The sequence below is a fragment of the Schistocerca serialis genome, chromosome 3 (genome assembly GCF_023864345.2).
Source record: "Schistocerca serialis cubense isolate TAMUIC-IGC-003099 chromosome 3, iqSchSeri2.2, whole genome shotgun sequence".
Lineage (NCBI taxonomy): Eukaryota > Metazoa > Arthropoda > Insecta > Orthoptera > Acrididae > Schistocerca > Schistocerca serialis.
This window is the reverse complement of record NC_064640.1, coordinates 528636887-528662175: the sequence shown is the minus strand read 5'-3', so window position 1 is coordinate 528662175 and position 25289 is coordinate 528636887. Positions and strand designations below refer to the sequence as shown.

The window sequence follows — 25289 nt, the reverse complement described above, 5'->3', positions numbered from 1 at the left end:
GGCGTCATGGTAGCTATCTTACTACTCAGTCTGTTTTTGGACGATGCTGAAACCATTATCAGTACATCCACTATCTCCTAGGTGACATATGGTGTCATCGGATCAAAATCGACGTCGTCTTTCTAGGTGCAGTATTTTTTTCATGTAGTCGGGTCTGTTGGTCCAGCAATAAAATGCTTGCGTAGAAAGCGAGAGATTGCGGGATCGAACTCGGTTGGACCACGGATTTATCCGTCTTCGTTTTAACCTAGCCTTGACCTCTCAACGGTGTGAGGAGTTATCAGAAAAAAACACCTGGTTCGGAATCCACGTTAAACTGTAAACCTCCTTTACCCAGTTGGGTAACTGAGTTAGAATAGGGACACACACGTCACCGCAACTGCGTTTTTGCAAAACCCTCAGAGTGCAAGTTGCACTCGCACTTATCCTTTTTTATTGTTAAGTATTAGTAGTTACATGATTTTGCTAAGTCTCATTTTCCTACTTATCCTGTTGATTTTTCTTTCTCGTTAACATTAGTATCAGTTGTGGTGTTTCCATGTAATGTCATAGTGTAGGTGACAAGGGCCGATGAGGAAGGCAAATACTATGTAATCTACTACATGTCCTAGAGGATAGTGTTTTGGCTATAAACATATCTGTATAACTGTTGCAGCAGAAGAATATGATTGTGAGTAGATACAGTGCAAGAAATTAAATACAAATTATGAATGAAAGTAAATGTGGAGAATTAATTGTATTCGTAGTTTATAATGTAGTCTTATTGGTTGATAACAGGTAAGGAAGTTATTGTCTATAGGGTCTCCACTAGTGAAACATTTTGGGTTCCTCTGTTAAATATTACCATTGTTCTGCATTATCTGTAACTTTTTTCCCTTGGAAAGAGACTTATAACGAAAAAAAATTGACGTGTTTGTCTCAATTATGTCTCCCAAGAGTCCTAGTTGTTAATCAGAACCAGGATCAGTTATGGAACACTGAATCTTTTGGTGTGAAAGGGTGTCCCCTAAAAATTGTCGTGATGTTTTTGGGCCTGGCATGTGGTAGGAAAGTGTACTGTAGATGCAGTCAGGTAGTGGTATTATTAATGGATCTGATAATACTGATGATTATTATTTTGAGATCTTTTAGAGCTATTTAGTGAGAGCTATTTATGTGATGAAGTTTATTTTAGTTATGACCGAGCTGTTTTACTGATATCAGTTAGTGTTGTCTGGCGACTCCAGTTCCCTCCAACAGTGACACAATAAACAGCTGAGAGAGGGAAACTGAAGAGTTTGGATAAAATTTGAAGGTCTGAATGTTCCTGCATAGCCAGCTATTTACCTATCTTTCATTAAACGGTACTTGCTTGTTTCTTTCATATGTCAAGTAACTGCAGTAGATACCACTGGTTTTCGTTTTTGTGTGCGACTGACCTTTAATTGCTCTCATTTTAAGCTATTACTGCTGTGTATGTGTTTCATAAAGTGTGCAATTATTTATATTTGATATGACTTAGTCTGCTGTTTCGTTAAATTTGGCTCGCAACTGCCTAAAATGTTTGTGACTTTACAGATAAGTGGGAGGAAGAGCTGTGTACATATCTTCAGATTATAATCCTATTATATGTGATACTTAACTAATCAATAACTTTCTGTTTTTCAGACATGTTTTCAGGGATCCCACGTGGTGAATTTTGATTGTGTGTGGTTGTTCGTGTATTAGTTCCTGGTTTTCCAAATTGGGTGTTATACTTAGAAAGAATCTGTGATCTTTGAGGAAACAGAGTGGTAAGATGTACATATGTTTCACTTATTAATCTAATGTAATTATTATTAACATCCAATACTGGAAACTATATGTAGTGTGTGCTGAGGTAGCTTCCCAACCCAAGAACGCTGTTCTATTTATGGCTCTGATCCACTTTTAATGCTAGTATAGAATTTGTTATCTTTATACCTCACACCTAGACATTGCATTTGGACCACACGATTACAATCCTGATAGTGCATGCTGATGGTTGTTCTATTATTTTAACATTTCTCTTTTTTAATATGACAAAAATGTCCTGTTGGTGACTGTTTATGGATTACAAACCCAAAGTGGCTTAAAGGCATAGATGCCACATAGTTGATACACTCACCTATGTAAATTTATTTTTTGAGCACCAGCTCTAGATTTGATGTAGAATAATCATCGAGTGAAGACAACAGCAGTGAGTAGTGGAGTAGCATCAATGGTAAATGTAGTGACATAGTAATTATTCGCATATTGGAAGAAACTATGCCTCCAGATCTCTATTTAGTTCATATGTCTGTTAAAATACAAGTGGAACAAGCACTATAACTGGCATTGCAATTTTGTTGAATGTTAACTCCTGTTAAGCTTAATATTAAGAACTTTTCTATATTCTTATTTGATTTTGTAACAACTTTGATTCCACTGTATGATGTTCGTTTGTTTAATTTTTTGTACACTTGAACTCATTTGTGTAAGAGTTTATTTTTGTGTACAAAGATTTAATTTTTTCATATATCAAGTAATAGCAATAGACACCACTGGTTACTGTTTTTGTGAGCGACTAAACTTTAATTGCCCGCATGTTAGGGTGTTACTACTGTTTATGTGTTTAATAAAGTGAGAAATGATTTACATTGAATAGGGCTCATTCTGCTGTTTCATTTAATTTAGGTCAGATGTGCCTAAACTGTTTGAGTCTTTGAAAAAGTAATGTATTCAAGAGTAGTCTCACATTTAAGTAGAAACAATTTACTTAGCACACAATAATTTGGATTCCAGAAGAGTTGTTCAACTGAGAGTGCCATTTATATATTAATAAAATATCTCCATCTGTTATTTTTGTAATCTTTCCACAGCTACTGACTGTGCAGCTCTTAGAAAAACTTAAGTCTTATGGGATTGATAGGTTTAAACACAACAGATTTGAATCATACTTAACAAATATGATGCAAAAACGTTGTGCTGAATAATTCAAACCGTGCTTGGAGGAGAGAAAATTTTAGTGACTGGGGAGAAATCACAAAAGAGATCCCACAAGGTTCAGTTTTGGGTCCACTCCTATTCCTTATATAGGTACTTTATATAGATACTGGTACTTTTTGAGGAGCATACCAGTGTTATAACAAATTTCATAGGAAAGAAAGCAACAGAATACATTTTCAATTATGTTTTTCAAAGAATAATTTAGTGGTTATCTGAAAACGGACTCTTCCTAAATTCTGAGAAAACATACTATAATCACTCTTGTACAACAAAGCGAATAGTATCGAGAATTGATGTGGCATGTGTACAGGAGCCAGTAAACACAGTAGAATGCTCCAAATTTTGGAGTGTATGTATTGCTGAAAACTTGAACTGGAAGAAGCATATAATGGAGCTCCTCAAATAATTTAGTTCAGCTATTTTTACCATCCACGTAAATGCTATTTTTGGAAACAAGCGAGTCAACTTCCTGAGATACTTTACATATTTCCACTCAATAATGTCTTATGGAAGAAGGTAAAGTACTGATTGCACAAAAGCTATCAAAAAGAACAATATGAGGTGTTCACCTGTGGTCGTCTTGTAGGTACCTCTTCAAGGAGTTGGGCATTTTAACTGCACTATCACAATACATAAATGCGCTAATGAAATCCGTCATAAATAATGCATCATAGTTTAAGCAGAATGGCAATGAACACTAGAGGAAAAAAATACTTTTATTATCTATTATTAAAGCTTTCAGTGGCTCAGAAAGGCGTTCAATATACAGCAACAAAAAATTTATATCACTTTTCCAATAACAAAAAATGTCTAAAGGCTGCAAAGCAAGTATTAAATATAACCTACAATCAATTCTCCTGGATAACTCGTTTTACTCTGTGGACGAATCTTTGTTTAAAAATTAGTAACCTGAAACATTGTGTTTACATATCCTGCAAACTCACTCGCACCACGTCATTTCGATAAAAGAATGGTTCGTTAATGTAATGTATAACTAACTAGCACACCTCGTACATAAACATTCCTTCTTTCATCATAAGAGGTACATTGTCGCTGCATGAATCTGCGTAATGCTGAACAGTTGCACAAAGCGATTCTGTAGCATAAATTATTCCTTGATTCGTTTCAGAGCTATGATTTTAGAACTTTAAAATGAAATGTTAATGCGTATAAGTTACAGGTCTCATCTGGTAAAGTAATAAAGGTAGTGTCAATTCTCAGGAAGCAAGGAAACGAGTGAAACCACGAAAGTTTCAGGTATAGAAATTTTTGTGCATTACACTTGACAAAGGTTTAAACATGTTTCGCACGAAAGAAAGCCAGCATTAAGGTGAGACAGTTCAGTTTTGTACCTCCTGCACAGTTCAACAAATAGACATATCCATGAGAATATCTACCTGCGTTCGCAAAAGAATTTTTGTCAGTTACAAAACTTTTAGATTTTGCAGGATAAAATTCATTATTTTGGGTTAAAATCTGATATTTTTGCTTATGTTTAGTATTTTTTAGATGCTACCTTTGTTCCCTCTTTTTTATTTTACCAATTGGTCTCCATTCTTCCCTAACACCCCATCTTCATGTTCCCCATCGATCGCCTTCTCCAGCGTGAGCTCTTTGGCCACACATTTCAGTTTTCGTTAGTGTCATCAATGCTGCCATCCATCTGATGTGTCCCTGTAGATGTTGGAAATAGGAATATAGTCAAAGCGAATATTTCGTCTTGAGATCTTTTTATATCTGGCCCATAGACCGCCAGGACCAAAACGTTTCTGTTGGCGATTCTTTCAAAGTAAGAACAATTAACAGCACGACATTTTCGCGTGCATTGCCTCACTGATGAATTCACTACCGTTAACATATCTGGAGTAATCGCTGTACATGCAGCAATCATCGCTCTCTCATGTCCATCACAGTCGTTGCAACTTTCTTGTAGACAACGTGCTTTGCATAACGCCGGAAGAAGAAATCTAATGTATCAGGTCTGGCGATCGTGCTGGTTACTTCTGAATAGGGCTGCATTTTCCCACCCACCGATTTAGAAACAAGCGGTTTAATACAACTCTTGCTAGAGAACTATGAAGAAGAAATCCATCAAGTGGGACCACATAATGTAATGAGTTCTCAAGGACATATTTTCTAATAACATGGATAAAGCATATGACAAAAACTGTGTCCACTTTTCCCTGTTCAGCGTATCATCAACGAAATTTGAGCCGATCACTTGCAGTCAGATATGCCACACAACACGTTCCATCTTCACTTGAACACCTAACGAATATACTGTGGGTTTTCCATTGACAAGTAATACACCATTCTCAAATTTTCATTCCTGTGATTTGTGAACGTAGGCCCTTCAGAAAACAATATTTTATCCAGAAAATTATTGTCTTGCTGAATAATCCACCGATAACATAGAAAAGATGTTGCAAATCAATGCCATACAGCTCTTAGTGTAGGGAAAAATGAAAAGGAACGGTATTATGTCTAGGAAAAATACACAGAATGCTTCTTTGGCCGATACCAACCTCCTTCTGTATTTGAAGAGAACTGACGTAAGGATTTATTACAGCAGCTGCAAGAACTGCTTCTTCTGCAGCATCGTTGGTACCAGTCCTACTCTGTATACGTTTTCTTGGGGCAAAACTTCCAGTCCCACGACATTTTACGATGGTATTAAAGAAGGTGGGATGAGTTGGAAAAAGTCCATAATGAATCAACAAAGAGTTGGAAAACGTCTGTCTGGAAACTGTTCTGCTGCTCTTGATGCATTTTGGTTACAAGTGCCCTGAATTAAGAGCACTTCGACAGACTTTTCGTTAGTAGGTAGCATTGTACTCCTGAAAATGGTTTATGGGTTACTAATAATCTGACTATGTCGATATTTTACAAGTAACATACTGTAGATGAACAGCAGCTTTCCCTATAACAAACCTGATCTACGTAGACAGTGGTTCCACTGAACTCCAATTAATTCCTCCGAAAGTAAACATACAACCGACGACGTATCTCTTATTTCAACGACACTTGTTTTCGTAGAGAGTACCGTAAATATCACGTACGTATTGCCTCTGCTGCGCAAGTTTCTTTGGAGAGTGGAGTAAAGTTCAGGTGGTGGAACATTCAGCGGCTATACCAACAGCACAAAAAGCCTTTTACTGAGTGCATTTTTACTTAGTGATTTCTAGCTAGGTCTGCAAAAGAATGGTATCACTCAGATTGGTTCGTCGAGGTCTGATGTTCTGGTGGCAAGAAATAGCATAGTACCATAAAAGTATCTGGGTTATTAACAAAGTTGCGAAACGCATTGTTGTTTTTTGCATGAGCTCCTGGTTAATGTTTGCCTAGATGAAAGCATATTGCAATTTGTCTCTAACGGATCAAAGTACTTTGAGGTGGAAATATTAGGCGCCTCGCACCAAGCGTATATGCACTTTTTCTCGGAAACGGTAGTCTGATCTTTTTCGAGTAAAATGTGTTTTCGGCAAACAGATAAGGACGAATAGAATGGTGAATTTTACAAAGCCTGGGAGCCCTTGAAAAATGAAGAAAACGAACTCAGCTCCAGAGTTTTAAATGAGGAGTAGGAAAAATTAGTACTGATGGAAAGAGCTCTCAAAACTCACCAAATTTTCTCTCTCTCTCTTTTTTTTTTTTTTTTTTATTCTGCACCATTACTATGATATCAGCAATAAACTCTGCCTGGCGATCCGTTACGCCACGTCACTCAACCGCAGCATGTGAAAACTGTTGACACTAGACAGCGCAACTCGTAGCTCCTCGATGCTCGTATCATTACTCGCGTAAAACATTCCTAGGTCTGTTAGAGAGACCTGTGACTATGCACCGCCTCAGGCCTCTTGTTATGTTATTCATTGAGTTATCACATGCTACCCAAGAGGCATTTCGTATGGTCTAACGTAGAATCGTTTCATATACTCTAAGGAAGAGGCATTTAATATGCTTATGGTATTCGCAGAATAATGCCAAAATTATCATCAAGTAGAGGCGGTTAATCCAGAGAGATACTGAAATTGTTCACATCAGCCAGGATATGTTTTTCGGCGATTGGACGCATGCATTCGCAGCAGTGCAACCGTCCCACACTTCTGCCAGAAAAGTTAGTAGACGTTTTAGTCTTACCAGATGTTCTTATTGCAATAATCGTGTGCCACATTTTTCTACGGGAACTATAGTACGCGATTTCGATTTGAGCTTAATTTCCATCTGGAGACTTCTAGATGTTAATTGTTTATGACCGTATCACGTCCATATTCATCAAACATTAAGCGAAGATAATCTCGAGACAAGAATCACCTTCTTCATCTGGCTTCTAAATCAAAATCTGGACGTCACCATTGTCATTGTGGACTGATGAAGCCGCTTTCAAATCTAATGGAGAGGTAAATATCCAGAACTGATCATTTTTAGTGAGAAGTAAACCCTCACCGATTACGCCAGCAAGACAATGAGTTAATATTTCGTCCATAAAGAAGGGCATCATGAGTGCTGTAACTGGTGCGAAGTACAAATAAAACAGTTTTCTGTGTGAGTCACTTATAATTGACTGACGCAGAAAACTGTCGTATTTCAAAACAACCAGTACATCTGGTGCATAAATACCTAGTCGAGCATATACATGATAAAGTTAACGGATCTTATTTTTTACGATCAAGTTGTGCGTGGTATTCCGAATTTCTCCAGCATACACTGACAAATGATGTACTAGCAACACGGCTGCTAACACGGTTAAAGCAAGATGAGTATCTAGCACATTTTTGCTTTGTGACCAGGTGTATCTCAAATTAAATTCTTCCTGGTTGTTGGATTAGTAGAGGAAGGCCAGTGACTCAGCCACCACAACCGCCACATTTAATTTCCCTTGGTTATTTCTTTTGGTACTGTGTGTTCTACAACGCGAGATAGCATGAAAAACAGAATTCGCGAAATATGATAGTCGAGGTACTTGAAGTGCACAAATGCAAGCACGTTGTGGTTAGAACAAGGCGGAAAGCATTCTCAACATGTCTTACAGCAAACAGAGACAGAATAATTTGATATGTTCGGTTAATCTGTTATACAAGGTGGTCATAAAAAGCCTTAAAAGCTTGTAAGGATGCTCCAGAGTAGATGTGCAGAATAATAAATGTTAAGGGAAAAAAGTAGATACGTTGTGCCATTTCCGAGTTAATTAGCATTTACGTTAGCCAGTGAGGCTATTACGCTCTCAAATTCAAGTGGTCCACCAGAGAGAGTGTCGCAAAACGTGTTCTTCCTTTGGTTTCCTAAAATCGAAAGAGAGTGATATAAAAGTTGGACTTGGTATATAGTAGTAAAGGTCAAACCTGAGCCAAAGGCTGAGCAATCTCGTGCACTATCTTCTACGCTATGAGAACAGCTGGCACTAATTGTACATGGTGGGCCACTTAAATTTGCGCGTGCAACGGCTTGATTGGCTAACTTCAGTTCTAATTAACTCTGAAGCGGAGAAACGCCGCAGTTTACCGGCGGTGAGACGCACTTTTTACTTCGAAAAATAGCCTCCAAAATTCAGGTGCGTCTTGTTCTTGAAATTAATATAAAAATGTCTAGTGTTTAACTTAAAATTCCTTCCAGTCTTAGAAATGACCATATATTCAATGCCAGGTGAAACCTATCTTCATCTGGCAACATTGGCTTCAACTGGCAGCAGCAGTGCACCTATGAGAAGAATATGGGTTGCGGGGATTCAGAAGCTTCCTAACAGTGCCTCCCTCCCACCCTGTCATCATACACTCCTGGAAATTGAAATAAGAACACCGTGAATTCATTGTCCCAGGAAGGGGAAACTTTATTGACACATTCCTGGGGTCAGATACATCACATGATCACACTGACAGAACCACAGGCACATAGACACAGGCAACAGAGCATGCACAATGTCGGCACTAGTACAGTGTATATCCACCTTTCGCAGCAATGCAGGCTGCTATTCTCCCATGGAGACGATCGTAGAGATGCTGGATGTAGTCCTGTGGAACGGCTTGCCATGCCATTTCCACCTGGTGCCTCAGTTGGACCAGCGTTCGTGCTGGACGTGCAGACCGCGTGAGACGACGCTTCATCCAGTCCCAAACATGCTCAATGGGGGACAGATCCGGAGATCTTGCTGGCCAGGGTAGTTGACTTACACCTTCTAGAGCACGTTGGGTGGCACGGGATACATGCGGACGTGCATTGTCCTGTTGGAACAGCAAGTTCCCTTGCCGGTCTAGGAATGGTAGAACGATGGGTTCGATGACGGTTTGGATGTACCGTGCACTATTCAGTGTCCCCTCGACGATCACCAGTGGTGTACGGCCAGTGTAGGAGATCGCTCCCCACACCATGATGCCGGGTGTTGGCTCTGTGTGCCTCGGTCGTATGCAGTCCTGATTGTGGTGCTCACCTGCACGGCGCCAAACACGCATACGAACATCATTGGCACCAAGGCAGAGGCGACTCTCATCGCTGAAGACGACACGTCTCCATTCGTCCCTCCATTCACGCCTGTCGCGACACCACTGGAGGCGGGCTGCACGATGTTGGGGCGTGAGCGGAAGACGGCCTAACGGTGTGCGGGACCGTAGCCCAGCTTCATGGAGATGGTTGCGAATGGTCCTCGCCGATACCCCAGGAGCAACAGTGTCCCTAATTTGCTGGGAAGTGGCGGTGCGGTCCCCTACGGCACTGCGTAGGATCCTACGGTCTTGGCGTGCATCCGTGCGTCGCTGCGGTCCGGTCACAGGTCGACGGGCACGTGCACCTTCCGCCGAGCACTGGCGACAACATCGATGTACTGTGGAGACCTACGCCCCACGTGTTGAGCAATTCGGCGGTACGTCCACCCGGCCTCCCGCATGCCCACTATACGCCCTCGCTCAAAGTCCGTCAACTGCACATACGGTTCACGTCCACGCTGTCGCGGCATGCTACCAGCGTTAAAGACTGCGATGGAGCTCCGTATGCCACGGCAAACTGGCTGACACTGACGGCGGCGGTGCACAAATGCTGCGCAGCTAGCGCCATTCGACGGCCAACACCGCGGTTCCTGGTGTGTCCGCTGTGCCGTGCGTGTGATCATTGCTTGTACAGCCCTCTCGCAGTGTCCGGAGCAAGTATGGTGGGTCTGACACACCGGTGTCAATGTGTTCTTTTTTCCATTTCCAGGAGTGTACATCCAGAAAACTCCAGTGAACTTGAATTGAAAGTGATTTGTATTTTCGGTAACAGTACAATATTTTTTTAGTGGCTACTTTCGTAACTGAAAATAATAAGAGGTATTCACATGATGCGGGCTGTAAATTAAAAGTGAGAGCATATGCAGAAGAACATGGATACAGAGCAGCTGAGCGGCATTTCGGCCCTCCACCAACCCAAAAAACCATTCTCTAATGGCAGGTTAGTAGAGAAGAACTGAGAAAAAGGAGGAACAGTAAATGTGCAAGTAGAAGGCTGGATGCAAAACGGCCTAAAGTAGAAGCTGACGTATTGAAATGGATTCAAGGACACCGTCAAAATGGCACTGGGATTAATGTAAAAATTATTCAAATACACGCTCGTAAGTTAACGCTACAGTAGAACATAACAGACGTTAAGGGTGGAGTTGGTTGGTGCTACAGGTTTATAACGCGTCATGGATTTAGCATGCAAATAAAAACTAAAATACCTAAAAAATGCCACAAGAGTATGAAGAGAAAATATTATCTTCCCATCGCTTTATTATACAACATCGAAAGAAAACCTGTGCGAAACTAAGCCAAATAGCGAATGTGGACGAAAACATTTGATGTGGCGAATAACAGAACAGTTGCCATGAAAGGTGCTTAAACTGTAACTATAAAAACAAGTGGACGTGAAAAAATGCACTACACTGTTGTCCTTTCATGCTGTGCTGACGGTACTAAACTTAATCCAACTATCATTTTCAAGCACAAAGCAATGCCAAAATCTTCTGAAAATACCACTAGGTCTTGTTGTTCATTTACATGGCAACGGCTGGATGGACGAGGCTGGTATGGAGTAACGGAGTGTGGGAGAGAAGGATAGGATTTTTTATTCAAGAAGACCTCTCTTCTTGTACTAAATCAGTTTAGTAATTATTTGAAAAATTCTGTGAAAGAGAAATTAAAACAGGGAAAAACAGAGTTTGCTGTTATTCCATGCAGACTTTCTTCACAATTGCAACTTCTTGAAGTAGCGACAAATAAACCACTTAAAGTGTATATGAGAGAAGAATGGAAAGAATGCATGATGGATGCAACCCAACACGACTTCAGGTCAAAGGGAGCTTTAAATCGACCTACAATCAAACAAGTTGTCAATGGATAAAACCTTTCAAGACGTACAGCATTAGTGACTGCTTCGATGGCAGTAAAGACCATCTTATATATGAAGAGGAGAACGATGACGACGAAGACGAAGAAGAAGAAGAAGAAGAAGACGAAGAAAAAGACGAAAAAAATTCAGATGACGATTTTAAGTGATTTTAAACGCCAGTTCGGTTTTATGAAGTAAGAATTTTTTTAGTCTGGTTTTGCAAGCTAATACCAAAGATGACAAAAATGTTACTTTTTAAAAAAGTTGCTTAAAAATTAAAGTGTGTCTTATGGTGTATTATAGCCTGTAAAACGCAGTATCGAATTTTTTCTCAACATTTCTTTCTCAGTGCAGCCTACCCTGGAACATCCTTACAAGCTTTTCAAACTATTTCTGTCCACTCTGTATATACCGGGTGATCAAAAAGTCAGTATAAATTTGAAAACTGAATAAATCACGGACTAATGTAGATAGAGAGGTACAAATTGACACATGCTTGGAATGACATGTGGTTTTATTAGAACAAAAAAAATACGAAATTTCAAAAAATGTCCGACAGATGGCGCTTCATCTGATCAGAATAGCAATAATTAGCATAACAATGTAAGACAAAGCAAAGATGATGTTCTTTACAGGAAATGCTTAATATGTCCACCATCATTCCTCAACAATAGCTGTAGTCGAGGAATAATGTTGTGAACAACACTGTAAAGCATGTCCAGAGTTATGGTGAGGCATTGGCGTTGGATGTTGTCTTTCAGCATCCCTAGAGATGTCAGTCGATCATGGTACACTTGCGACTTCAGATTGACCCAAATTCAATAATCGCACAGACTGAGGTCTGGGGACTTGGGAGGCCAAGCATGGCGGAAAGTGGTGGCTGAGCACACGATCATCACCAAACGACGCGTGCAAGAGATCTTTCACGCGTCTAGCAATATGAGGTGGAGTGCCATCCTAATAAAACCCCATGTCATTCCAAGCATTTTTACCTCTCTATATACATTATTCTGTGGTTTATTAAGTTTTCAAATTTATACAGACTTTTTGATCACCCGGTATAGAGCAGAGTGTATGTGTGTATTTGCATCTGTCCAGGATCTCCTCCCAGATTCCCAGATTGATTTCAGCCAAATTTGGTATAGAAACATCAGGCCTCACGAGTATCAGCTCTGTGGAGTTTATAACCGCCTCGCTCCAATAGGAGCGGACATATGGCCGGAAATGTGGTTTTTCCCAGCGCCCAGTGTATAGGCTGCCCTGCACATCAGGCTTTTCTGGCCAGCCTATATCTCAGGGTCAAGTGACGTTTTTCCAATTCCCAACATGTAAGCTGCCCTACATAACAGGTGTGTTGCTTTCGAGTATTATCAGCCTGCTTAATTGACCTGTTTTGGATGGTGGCCTGGATATTAGAGACAATGATTTTCAAGCCTCTGATGTGTAGCTTGCCATGCATGATGCTCACATTGTCAAAGTAGTTTCAGCCTGTTTTATTTAAGTCTATTGCAGGGGCTACATGCACTAATCAGTATGGCTGGGAACAGGTTGAAATGGATAGAAGAGAGGATAGAAAAAGCGATAGAATGAGGAAATGGATAGAAAGGGGGGAGGGTATGGATGCATGAGGCAGGTGGAAGGTGTAGAGGAGTACTGTGAAGATGGAAAAGGAATAGGATGAGGCAGAGATAGAAAGAGAGGAGGATATGGTCAGAGGGAGAGGGGAGGAAGATATGGTCAGAGGGAGGGGGTGACAGAAATGGATGAACAGAGGTGTAAGAGGAAATGAAGAGACAGAGAGAGTGGGAGAGGAGCAGATAGTGAGGTGGTTGGATGAGAGGGACAAAGGGAGGAAGAGGTGGACACAGTGAGGAGGAGGAAAAGGTGTGTTCAGTATATGTGTGTAACGCATATCTGGGCAAAGCAGCATTGAAGAGGTCAGTATGTTATAAACATTAGAAATTGCAAATAGAGTTTATTCAAAGGAACGTATAAGGTAACTTCTTCCCCTCACTGTAACAATTCAAAAGCACATATCATATAACCATATAAACTGTCGTTTTATTTTCTTAAACGTTGGTCAAATCATCAGTTTCAGGAAGATTTTTTGATGAAATCACCGAAAAATCGTAAGAAGCCTTTTAGACAGAAATGTTCGGTTTTGATAGCTCTTTTTAATGGTACTTATTTTCTCCGTAGGTCTGCGTGCTGAAATTCTGCAGTTTACTTTGTTTTCTATGTTTTCTAGGGGCTTCCAGGCGATGTAAGATTTACCACTCTGTTCGTCCTTATCAGCCTGCCTAAAACGCGTTTTAGCGGAAAAACAGAGAAAAAATTTCGTGTGCGGAAGAATAAATATACGATACAAGATTTGTGGGTATTGGTGCTAAGACGTGAAAAAGTAGCCACATCAGCCCCTAAGAGGTGATATTCATGGCGGTGAAAAAGACTTATACTAATAAGAAGTGTGTGGCACCTAATGGAGGCCCTGTTGTAATGTTAGTACTATCCTGGTCCACTGTCACAAGAACAGCTCTCCAGAAAGATTTTCATCAAAAAAATTGGTTCAAATGGCTCTGAGCACTATGGGACTCAACTGCTGTGGTCATAAGTCCCCTAGAACTTAGAACTACTTAAACCTAACTAACCTAAGGACAGCACACAACACCCAGCCATCACGAGGCAGAGAAAATCCCTGACCCCGCCGGGAATCGAACCCGGGAACCCGGGCGTGGGAAGCGAGAACGCTACCGCACGACCACGAGATGCGGGCAAAGATTTTCATCCAATTTACAATAAACATCGACATACATTTTCTCCAACCAACCATGCATAACGGAGAACAGGTGTGTAGTTCGCTGTGAGGCCCTTCGTTTCTTGTTGTTTCATTCATGTGCGTGATTCCTAGGGAGGATACCTATTTGAAAAGCGGCAATCATCAACAGCCACCATCAGGACCTTTCCAAGATTGTGGTTCTTTGCTCTACACACCATACCGAGCTATAGAACATCGGACTGTGACTGATGATTATGTTAACCAACAAAGTATGTATATAATTGATTTAGTTTTCACTTACCCCAAACACAATGAGACGACGTACACGACTGCATGATTTCCAAGAGACAAAGTGAACGTGAAAGCGACCATACTCACAAGGAGAATCACGACCAGGACAACGGATGTGTGCCTATTAAACAAAAAAGCAAAGAATATTTAATTTCTGAACCTTCATTCCTCATTACTACTATTTATTTATTTTCCAGTATATGTAAGCCTATGTCTATTTATTGTGGCAAACCGTGCTGATCACTGTACAGAAATAATAGTGTACTATTATTTCAATATACGATGCGACTTGTTATTTCAATTCTAGTCTAGTTCCTTATCTCTGTCCTTCGGTAGAGTGTTCTCCACTCATCTCTACTTTAACATAAGCAGTGAAGTACGTACGTGCCTTTTTCATATGTGCGAATAGTCAGTTGAAAACAAATATCAATATATAAGACGAGGAGTTTAAAGGACCACTACTTGACCTTTCTGATAGACACGGATTACGTACTTGAATTTGTGGGTTTTGTCCAGAATGAAACCACACACGAGACCCCCAGCGGTGCCCGAGACCACAAAAAGAAGGCCAACGCGGCCAGCAAACGCCTCGCCGTTCTGAAACAAAATGAAATGAGGACACAGTTGCTGGGTAGCATACATTAAACTAAGAATTTAAACGAAAGAGTATCGCAGAAACGTATAACACAGAGGTCTAACTAACGAAGCACATATTCAGCATGCAACTAAACAGGTCACGGAATAGACAGACATCCAAATGGCAATGTGTACTCAGAATCTGCACATACATGTGCACTCTAGGAGACATCGAGCAGAGTCGCTTAGCGTCGAAACACTTACCCAGATACGGTTCTAGGCGCTACAGTCTGGAACCGCGCGACCGCTACGGTCGCAGATTCGAATCCTGCCTTGGGCATGGATGTGTGTGATGTCCTTAGGTTAGTTAGGTTTAAGTAGTTCTAATTTCTAGAGGACTGATGACCTCAGAAGATAAGTCCCATAGTGCTCAGGGCCATTTGAACCATTTGAACTTACCCAGATACATCGGTCGCAGCCAATATCACGAAGTCGGTCAAAGATACGTACCATAGTACAATGATCTCGTCACAATTTGAGAAAATCGTTGACGGATTCGCATCCCACGTTACTGCAAATGTAGGGAATAGAAGATGGGTAAAAAGAAAGATATGAACGATGAGTTCAAAAAAAGCTGGTACAAAGTTCACGATTGTCTTTGAAATATCTATCGCTGGATTGGGGATTAGTAAGGACAATGTTAATGTCATCGTTCACTAATATTTACGTAAACGGAATATCTGTACCGAATGCTGCCACAAAATTTGACTGGTGTGTGGAGGGCGTCAGGAATGAAAAGTATGGAGATTTCATTGACACCTTGTGACGCACCTTCTCCAAGCTTATAGGGAGATCTGGGCAGAGGAGTATTCGTTTGGTCCGCTTTTTATTCCACATAGATTCAGGGAAAACTTTAATTTCGAATGGGTAATGTCTCATCCAGTTATAGTTGGTGGCGACGTCAGTCTACCCTCGATATTTTGGCTAAAATACATGTTTAAGGTCGGTGGTAAGCATAAAAAATCGACGGAAATAATTGTACTAAATGCTTTCTCTGAAAATTATTGCCGGCCCCTGTGGCCGAGCGGTTGTAGGCGCTTCAGTCCGGAACCGCGCTGTTGCTACGGTCGCAGGATCGAATCCTGCCTAGGGCATGGATGTGTGTGATGTCCTTAGGTTAGTTAGGTTTAAGCGGTTCTAAGTCTAGGGGACTGATGACCTCAGATGTTAAGTCCACAGTGTTTAGAGCCATTTGAACAATTTTTGAAAATTATTTTGACCATTAAGCTCAGAAGCCTACATGCAGTGTAATTGTTTGCGATAACATACTAGCTCTCTTAACAACAAACAAACCAGAGCAAATGGAGAGTGTCATTATGGCTACAGCTGTTAGTAACCACAAGGCCGTTGTAGCGAGACTGAATACCGTAACACCGAGATACATCAAAATTAAACACAAAACATATTTATTTAAAACATCTCCCATGGCATACAGAACAGGTCAGAATATTGTTGCACGAGCGACGAGCACGAGTTCGATTTAAAAGGACGCAAACTCTCCAAGATGAGCGCTCTTCTATATCACTCGAAATTTAGCGCAGACTTGAATGCAAGATACTTTTAATAGTTACCACAAAGACACAGTCTCAGAATCTGGCAGAAAATCGAAAGAGATTCTGGTCGTATGCAAAGGGTACTACTGGCGAGACACATTCAATAACTTCATTGGGTGATAGTAATGATACTCTTATCGGTGACGACGCCGCTAGAGAGGAGCCACTGAACACGGTTTTCGTAAATTCCTTCACCATAAACAACTGCTCTAAGTATTAGATAATTCCTGTCAAGAAAAACAGCTATCATGATAACTTACAAGTAGACACTCTCGGTGTGGAGAAGCAACTTAAGCCACTTAATAAAGGCAAGTCTTCCTGTCCAGTTGATATACCAACCAGGTTCCTTTCGAAGAATGCTGATGATATGGTTCCATATAGGACCATTCACTTGTGGTAAGATCCGTACCTGAAGACTGGAAAGTTATACAGGACTCACGCATACACAAGAAAGAAAACAGAAATAATCCGCTGAATTACATATCCTTACCACTGACATCGGTTTACAGTAGGATATTTAAACATGTAAGGTGTTGTAACATCATGAAATATCTCGAAGAAAACGATCTATTGACGCATAGGCTACGGTCGCAGGTTCGAATCCTGCCTCGGGCATGGATGTGTGTGATGTCCTTAGGTTAGTTAGGTTTAAGTAGTTCAAATTCTAGCGGACTGATTACCTCAGATGTTGAGTCCCATAGTGCTCAGAGCCATTTGAACCAATTTTTGATGCATAGTCAACATGGATTCAGAAAATATTGTTTTTGTTAAACACAACGGGCTCTTTATTCACACGAAGTAATGAGTGTCTTGACAGGGAAACTCAAGTTCATTCCATTTTTCTGGATCTTCAAAAGGGGCAAACTGATTCGTGACTTCCTATCAAAAACGCAACAGTTCGTAGTAATCACCGGGAAGTCTTCAAGTGAAACAGAAGTGAGATCTGGCGTTCCCCAGGGAACTGTAATAGATGATGAAGTGGACTGACAAGGCAGCCAGTCCACAGTGACGGGTAGCCGATAGAAAGGCACGCGTACACACTCACGCCGACGGGCGTCAATTCTGGAACAGGATAACTATTGAATGGTAGCAAGAAAAGTACGTAGCTGCTTTATACTTAACTTTATTATTTGATGACTACAGCATTCTTCTTGAGACAATTATACTATAACTCTCAAAGTAGGTAAGGCTAATGGCGCCTTGCTAGGTCGTAGCCATGGACTTAGCAGAAGGCTATTCTAACTGGCTCTCGGCAAATGAGAGGAAGGCTTCGTCCGTATGGTCGCTAGCAATCTCCTCGTACAACTGGGGCGAGTGCTATATCGTCTCTCGAGACCTGCCTTGTGGTGGCGCTAGGTCTGCGATCACACAGTGGCGACACGCGGGTCCGACATGTACTAAATGGACCGCGGCCGATTTAAGCTACCACCCAGCAAGTGTGGTGTCTGGCGGTGACACCACAGATGATGCTGTAGTCTACGTTCTAGTAAAGTGATTAGAAGACCAAAGTGAATTTCAGAATGAAATTGAGAAGCTTCTTGCAATACGATAAAAGTGTCAGTTGATTCTGAGTAATGAAACACTGCCCGATAAATTTTGCTTACGTGATAAATCAGACAAATTTAAAGCTTGTCAATTCCACTAAATATCTGTAGATTACACTTGTGGACATCTTAAATTAAAAACATCACTTAAAAAATATTATCGAGATGGGGAAACAAAGATTGCGTTTTACTGGCAGTACACTTAGAAGAAGCGACACATCTACGAAAGACACTGCGTACACTACTCTTGTTCGTTCTCTTTTGGAATGTTCCCGCGTGATATGGTATCCTCACCAGATAGCATTGATGGAGAGAATCGATAAAGTTCAGAGAAGGGCAGTTGGTTTTGGATTATCGCCAAGTGGGAGAGATAGTGTAACGAATATGGTACACGAGTTGGGGTGGTTGGTTAGTTAGTTTATTTCGGATGAGGACCAAACAGCGAGGTCATCTGTCCCAGCGAGTTAGGGAAGCATGGGGAAGGAAGTCGACCGCGCCGTTTTAAAAGTTGGGGTGGCTAGGGCCGTTTCTACCATTAGGCAAGACAAGGTGGCCGTCTACATCAGCAAAATTTAATGGGAAGCAAAGAGTGGAAAAAGTTAATTTCAAATCAAACAGTGAAAACATTTAGCAAATGAGGAGAAAAAATTAACAAGAGGAAAAATTAAAACACCAAATTGTTTCCAAAAGCATATGGAACAGTTACTTAATAAGTTTTTTACTTTGACGAAAGTAAACACATTGCCTCTAACTACCTCAAAACTAAAGCAGCCGCTACTTAGTACGAAACGGTAACAGACATGACCTTGATCCAACACGACCTCGATTCTGCACAAGAGAAAAAAAATGTGAAACCAGAAATTTACTGTACAAAAGAAGTAATATTCCAAATCCAGTAACTTCGCTTCTAGAAACAACTTAATGGAAAAAATGTACTTAACAGAACTTTTTTTTCAGTTAGGGTGTAACGACCACCGTGAGCTATAAGCAGTCGCCGTCCCTAATTTAGGGCCACTGACTCCAGGGAAGCGAAATAACCAGTGCCTTTAGACAAACACAAGATCCATGTCTCACTGGGATGATCAGAAGCCAATCTCTTAGACTTTTGCTGCACCGTGGTGGCTAATAAAAGTCATAGAATTCCCAATAGAAAATGTACATAAGGCGTCATTTATTTATTTACTCACAAGAAAGTGGATGCTGAAAAAGATGAGATAAATAGAAACGAAATAACACCACGATTATACAGCTGTCCTAGTCTGATGCTTCGGCATGTCCCCCATCAGTGTGGTATTATTTCTGAATTCAAGTAAAAATTCATTCGCACCAGAAAATAGTCCTCATCTTCATTAGTCCATTTTCTTGCAGTTAAACAAAATAATTTAAGAATGACCAGTCGAGATCGCATTAATATATTTTTATTAATCAGTTTCGGCTTATGTACAAGCCATCTCGATTTCTTTTTGGTCCCGTATGGCTGGTGTTGACGGCTTCTCAGATTTTTCAAAAAAAATTCTGAAGATGGCTTGTACGTAAGCCGAAACCGGTTAATAAAGAAATATTATTGTGATCTCGACTGTTCATTTTTAAATATAGAATCAGGTCGCTGCTCTCCGTGGACTGCGATGTCAAAATGTATATATGGAATAAGCAATTGATGCCAAATTAGGTTGTACTGGTATAGTCATCCATGTTCTAGTTTATAATGATCAGCACATTCTTCCTATTTCGATTGTTTTAGGAAATTTCAAAAACTGAGGACAAAAAATAAGAAAAGGGGGACGTTTATTGTTCTCAATCAGTTTTAAAGGAATTGAGAACGAAGCATGAAAACTGTGGACTGTCCCCAGAAAATGTTTCATGGCTGAAAAGATAATGGGACATACAATATGAGTTGCTGTACCGTTGGATGATGCAGTGGGGAAGGGGCGGGGTTGGAATCTGGGAGACCAATGGTAGGAAAAAAAAGACGTTTTTCTTTCGTCCAAGATATTTTCACGTAATTTCTATCACAAACTATGTGAAAATATTTTGGTGACTCCCACCTGCATAGGTGGAAGTGATCATTGTAATAAAATATGAGAAATCCGAGCTTGCGCGGAACGACGTAGGTGTTCATTTTTCCCACGTGCTATGCGAGAGTGAAACGGTCTAAAAATAGCCTGAAAGTTGTTCTGTGAATCTGTACGAAGCAATTAAGTATTAACTGCACAGTAATCATAAAATGTAGATGTAGATGTAGTAATTTTATGGGTCTTAAATGCTTTGCGAAAAATCACATTAGTGACTGCGACAATATCAAACATCCGCTGCAAAATCTTGAAGTCTTCAAAGAAGTATCGATATTGCAGATTAATGAGGTCTAAATCTTGCCGAAATTTCCGCTGACAACAGTTCAAAAACTTTCATGTGAATTTTACAGAGGAAATTGTAGGTACACGTCGGTAAGTTGATATCGAAAGTAGCACGGAGGCGCATGCCATAAGTTGCGCATGCCATTAATTGCCGCTGCATGATTGCCCTCCGTCAAGTTTCGCACCCTCTGTCGAATATTGCTCCATCTGACAAAGGAATGGTCGAATCCGACATGTCGAAAGGTGACATGAAATTTTTCATGCAGGAAGAATTCCCCAAAAGAAATGAGCTGTCAAAATTTTAGTCGCTAACACGCATTGCAAGTTTTTTTCCTTTTTCTTAAGTTGCTCATTTTGGACCCACGAAGAACAGCTTAAAAGAGCGGTTTGTACAGGCGAATAAGTAGACGCAACCGTGACAAGAGATCGTAGCGCCACAAACGCGAACTTTAAGTACTTAAACCATACCAAAAATGTCTCAAATCATTAATTTTTTTTGAATAACTTGAAGTTCATTGGCAGAACACTTAGAGGGTGAAACAGGTATACTAAAGAGACTGCTTACACCACGATTGTCCGCCCTATTCTGGGGTATTGCTGTGCGGTGTGGGATCCGCATCAGGTAAGACTGACAGCTGACATCCAAATATTACAAATAAGGGCAGCTCGTTTTGTATTATCGCGAAGTCACAGACATGATACGTGAATTGGAGTGGAAATCATTAAAACAAAGGTATTTTTCGTTGTGACGGGATCTTCTCATGAAATTTCAATTACCAGCTTTCTCTTCCGATTGCGAAAACATCTTTTGGCACCCACCTACATAGGGAGAAATGATCATCACGATAAAATAAGAGAACTCAGGGCTCGCACAGAAAAATTTAAGTGCTCGTTTTTCCCGCATGCCGTTCGAGAGTGGAACGGTAGAGAGACAGCTTGAAGGTGGTTCATTGAACCCTCTGCCAGGCACTTTCTTGTGAATAGCAGAGTAATCACGTAGATGTAGATGTAGATGTCATAGCGTCACCTAACCTGTTGCAGATGTAATTGTTACCCAAGTGACTATCAGAGGAAAGAAAATCAAGGCAGCATATGATGTTACCTTACAGACGACTTCTATAAATTGAGACTTTACTATGTTGACATGAAATACTTTATAACAATTTCTGTAGCATAGTTCTTATGACCTCCCCCCATGAACCATGGACCTTGCCGTTGGTGGGGAGGCTTGCGTGCCTCAGCGTACCGTAGGTGCAACCACAACGGAGGGGTATCTGTTGAGAGGCCAGACAAACATGTGGTTTCTGAAGAGGGGCAGCAGCCTTTTCAGTAGTTGCAGGGGCAACAGTCTGGATAATTGACTGATCTGGCCTTGTAACATTAACCAAAACGGCCTTGCTGTGCTGGTACTGCGAACGGCTGAAAGCAAGGGGAAACTACAGCCGTAATTTTTCCCGAGGACATGCAGCTTTACTGTATGATTAAATGATGATGGCGTCCTCTTGGGTAATATATTCCGGAGGTAAAATAGTCCCCCATTCGGATCTCCGGGCGGGGACTACTCAAGAGGACGTCGTTATCAGGAGAAAGAAAATTGGCATTCTACGGATCGGAGCGTGGAATGTCAGATCCCTTATTCGGGCAGGTAGGTTAGAAATTTTAAAAAGGGAAATGGATAGGTTAAAGTTAGATATAATGGGAATTAGCGAAGTTCGGTGGCAGGAGGAACAAGACTTTTGGTCAGGTGATTACAGGGTTATAAATACAAAATCAAATAGGGGTAATGCAGGAGTAGGTTTAATAATGAATAAAAAAAATAGGAGTGCGGGTTAGCTACTACAAACAGCATAGTGAACGCATTATTGTGGCCAAGATAGACACAAAGCCCATGCCTACTACAGTAGTACAAGTTTATATGCCAACTAGCTCTGCAGATGATGAAGAAATTGATGAAATGTATGACGAGATAAAAGAAATTATTCAGGTAGTGAAGGGAGACGAAAATTTAATAGTCATGGGTGACTGGAATTCGTCAGTAGGCAAAGGGAGAGAAGGAAACATAGTAGGTGAATATGGATTGGGGGGAAGAAATGAAAGAGGAAGCCGCCTTGTAGAATTTTGCACAGAGCATAACTTAATCATAGCTAACACTTGGTTCAATAATCATGAAAGAAGGTTGTATACCTGGAAGAATCCTGGAGATACTAAAAGGTATCAGATAGATTACATAATGGTAAGACAGAGATTTAGGAACCAGGTTTTAAATTGTAAGACATTTCCAGGGGCAGATGTGGATTCTGACCACAATCTATTGGTTATGAACTGCAGATTGAAACTGAAGAAACTGCAAAAAGGCGGGAATTTAAGGAGATGGGACCTGGATAAACTGAAAGAACCAGAGGTTGTAGAGAGTTTCAGGGAGAGCATAAGGGAACAATTGACAGGAATGGGGGAAAGAAATACAGTAGAAGAAAAATGGGTAGCTTTGAGGGATGAAGTAGTGAAGGCAGCAGACGATCAAGTAGATAAAAAGACGAGGGCTAATAGAAATCCTTGGGTAACAGAAGAAATATTGAATTTAATTGACGAAAGGAGAAAATATAAAAATGCAGTAAATGAAGCAGGCAAAAAGGAATACAAACGTCTCAAAAATGAGATCGACAGGAAATGCAAAATGGCTAAGCAGGGATGGCTAGAGGACAAATGTAAGGATGTAGAGGCTTATCTCACTAGGGGTAAGATAGATACTGCCTACAGGAAAATTAAAGAGACCTTTGGAGAGAAGAGAGACAACTTGTATGAATATCAATAGCTCAGATGGCAAACCAGTTCTAAGCAAAGAAGGGAAGGCAGAAAGGTGGAAGGAGTATATAGAGGGTTTATACAAAGGCGATGTACTTGAGGACAATATTATGGAAATGGAAGAGGATGTAGATGAAGAAGAAATGGGAGATAAGATACTGCGTGAAAAGTTTGACAGAGCACTGAAAGACCTGAGTCGAAACAAGGCCCCAGGAGTAGACAACATTCCATTAGAACTACTGATGACCTTGGGAGAGCCAGTCATGACAAAACTCTACCATCTGGTGAGCAAGATGTATGAGACAGGCGAAATACCCACAGACTTCAAGAAGGATATAATAATTCCAATCCAAAAGACAGCAGGTGTTGACAGATGTGAAAATTACCGAACTATCAGTTTAAAAAGTCACAGCTGCAAAGTACTAACGCGAATTCTTTACAGACGAATGGAAAAACTGGTAGAAGCGGACCTCGGGGAAGATCAGTTTGGATTCCGTAGAAATGTTGGAACACGTGAGGCAATACTAACCTTACGACTTATCTTAGAAGAAAGATTAAGAAAAGGCAAACCTACGTTTCTAGCATTTGTAGACTTAGAGAAAGATTTTGACAACGTTAACTGGAATACTCTCTTTCAAATTCTGAAGGTGGCAGGGGTAAAATACAGGGAGCGAAAGGCTATTTACTATTTGTACAGAAACCAGATAGCAGTTATAAGAGTCGATGGGCATGAAAGGGAAGCAGTGGTTGGGAAAGGAGTGAGACAGGGTTGTAGCCTCTCCCCGATGTTATTCAATCTGTATATTGAGCAAGCAGTAAAGGAAACAAAAGAAAAATTCGGAGTAGGTATTAAAATTCATGGAGAAGAAGTAAAAACTTTGAGGTTCGCCGATGACATTGTAATTCTGTCAGAGACAGCAAAGGAGTTGGAAGAGCAGTTGAACGGAATGGACAGTGTCTTGAAAGGAGGATACAAGATGAACATCAACAAAAGCAAAACGAGGATAATGGAATGTAGTCAAATTAAATCGGGTGATGCTGAGGGGATTAGGTTAGGAAATGAGACACTTAAAGTAGTAAAGGAGTTTTGCTATTTAGGGAGTAAAATAACTGATGATGGTCGAAGTAGAGAGGATATAAAATGTAGACTGGCAATGGCAAGGAAATCGTTTATGAAGAAGAGAAATTTGTTAACATCGAGTATAGATTTAAGTGTCAGGAAGTCGTTTCTGAAAGTATTTGTATGGAGTGTAGCCATGTATGGAAGTGAAACATGGACGATAACTAGTTTGGACAAGAAGAGAATAGAAGCTTTCGAAATGTGGTGCTACAGAAGAATGCTCAAGATAAGGTGGGTAGATTACGTAACTAATGAGGAGGTATTGAATAGGATTGGGGAGAAGAGAAGTTTGTGGCACAACTTGACTAGAAGAAGGGATCGGTTGGTAGGACATGTTTTGAGGCATCAAGGGATCACAAATTTAGCATTGGAGGGCAGTGTGGAGGGTAAAAATCGTAGAGGGAGACCAAGAGATCAATACACTAAGTAGATTCAGAAGGATGTAGGTTGCAGTAGGTACTGGGAGATGAAGAAGCTTGCACAGGATAGAGTAGCATGGAGAGCTGCATCAAACCAGTCTCAGGACTGAAGACCACAACAACAACAACAGTTCTTATGACGATTTTTGAATAATGTATATTTTACTCGCTATGAAATAGTCCTTTTGATTATTTCCAGTAGTCATCTAAAAAATATGAAGTGGCTGTTGGATGAGGAAAACAAACATTTCCTTTAAACCAGGCACACCTGTTAAAGGACAAATTAATGCATTTAAGCACGTCACAGTAATTACTAGTTTTATTTAGACAGAATTAGAATGGAGTAAGAAATGGTTGTGGCCGTTGTTCTGCTTATTGTGCTGTGTACCAGGCATCCTTGACTAACTTTGTAAAACTTGGTGAATCGGACAGACATTGCAAAAACGACTGAAGTTGGACAATACTATTCCGCTGA

At 40.6% G+C, this 25289-nt stretch overlaps 1 protein-coding gene across 3 annotated transcripts in view; it reads right to left on the bottom strand.

The window, feature by feature from the left end:
• The window catches only part of LOC126469533 (uncharacterized MFS-type transporter C09D4.1-like), a 185211-nt gene that overhangs the window by 29169 nt on the left and 130753 nt on the right, over positions 1–25289 (bottom strand). Inside the window, exons 5-6 of one of the 3 annotated variants that reach the window (XM_050096652.1) lie at positions 14880–14983; positions 14397–14507 (exon numbers count right to left, since the gene is read on the bottom strand). The exons of 1 other annotated variant lie outside the window; for it this stretch is intronic. In XM_050096652.1, coding sequence (XP_049952609.1) covers positions 14397–14507; positions 14880–14983 — 215 coding nt within the window. The remainder of the gene's footprint in view (positions 1–14396; positions 14508–14879; positions 14984–25289) is intronic. One more of the 3 variants, XM_050096651.1, reaches the window with a different exon arrangement.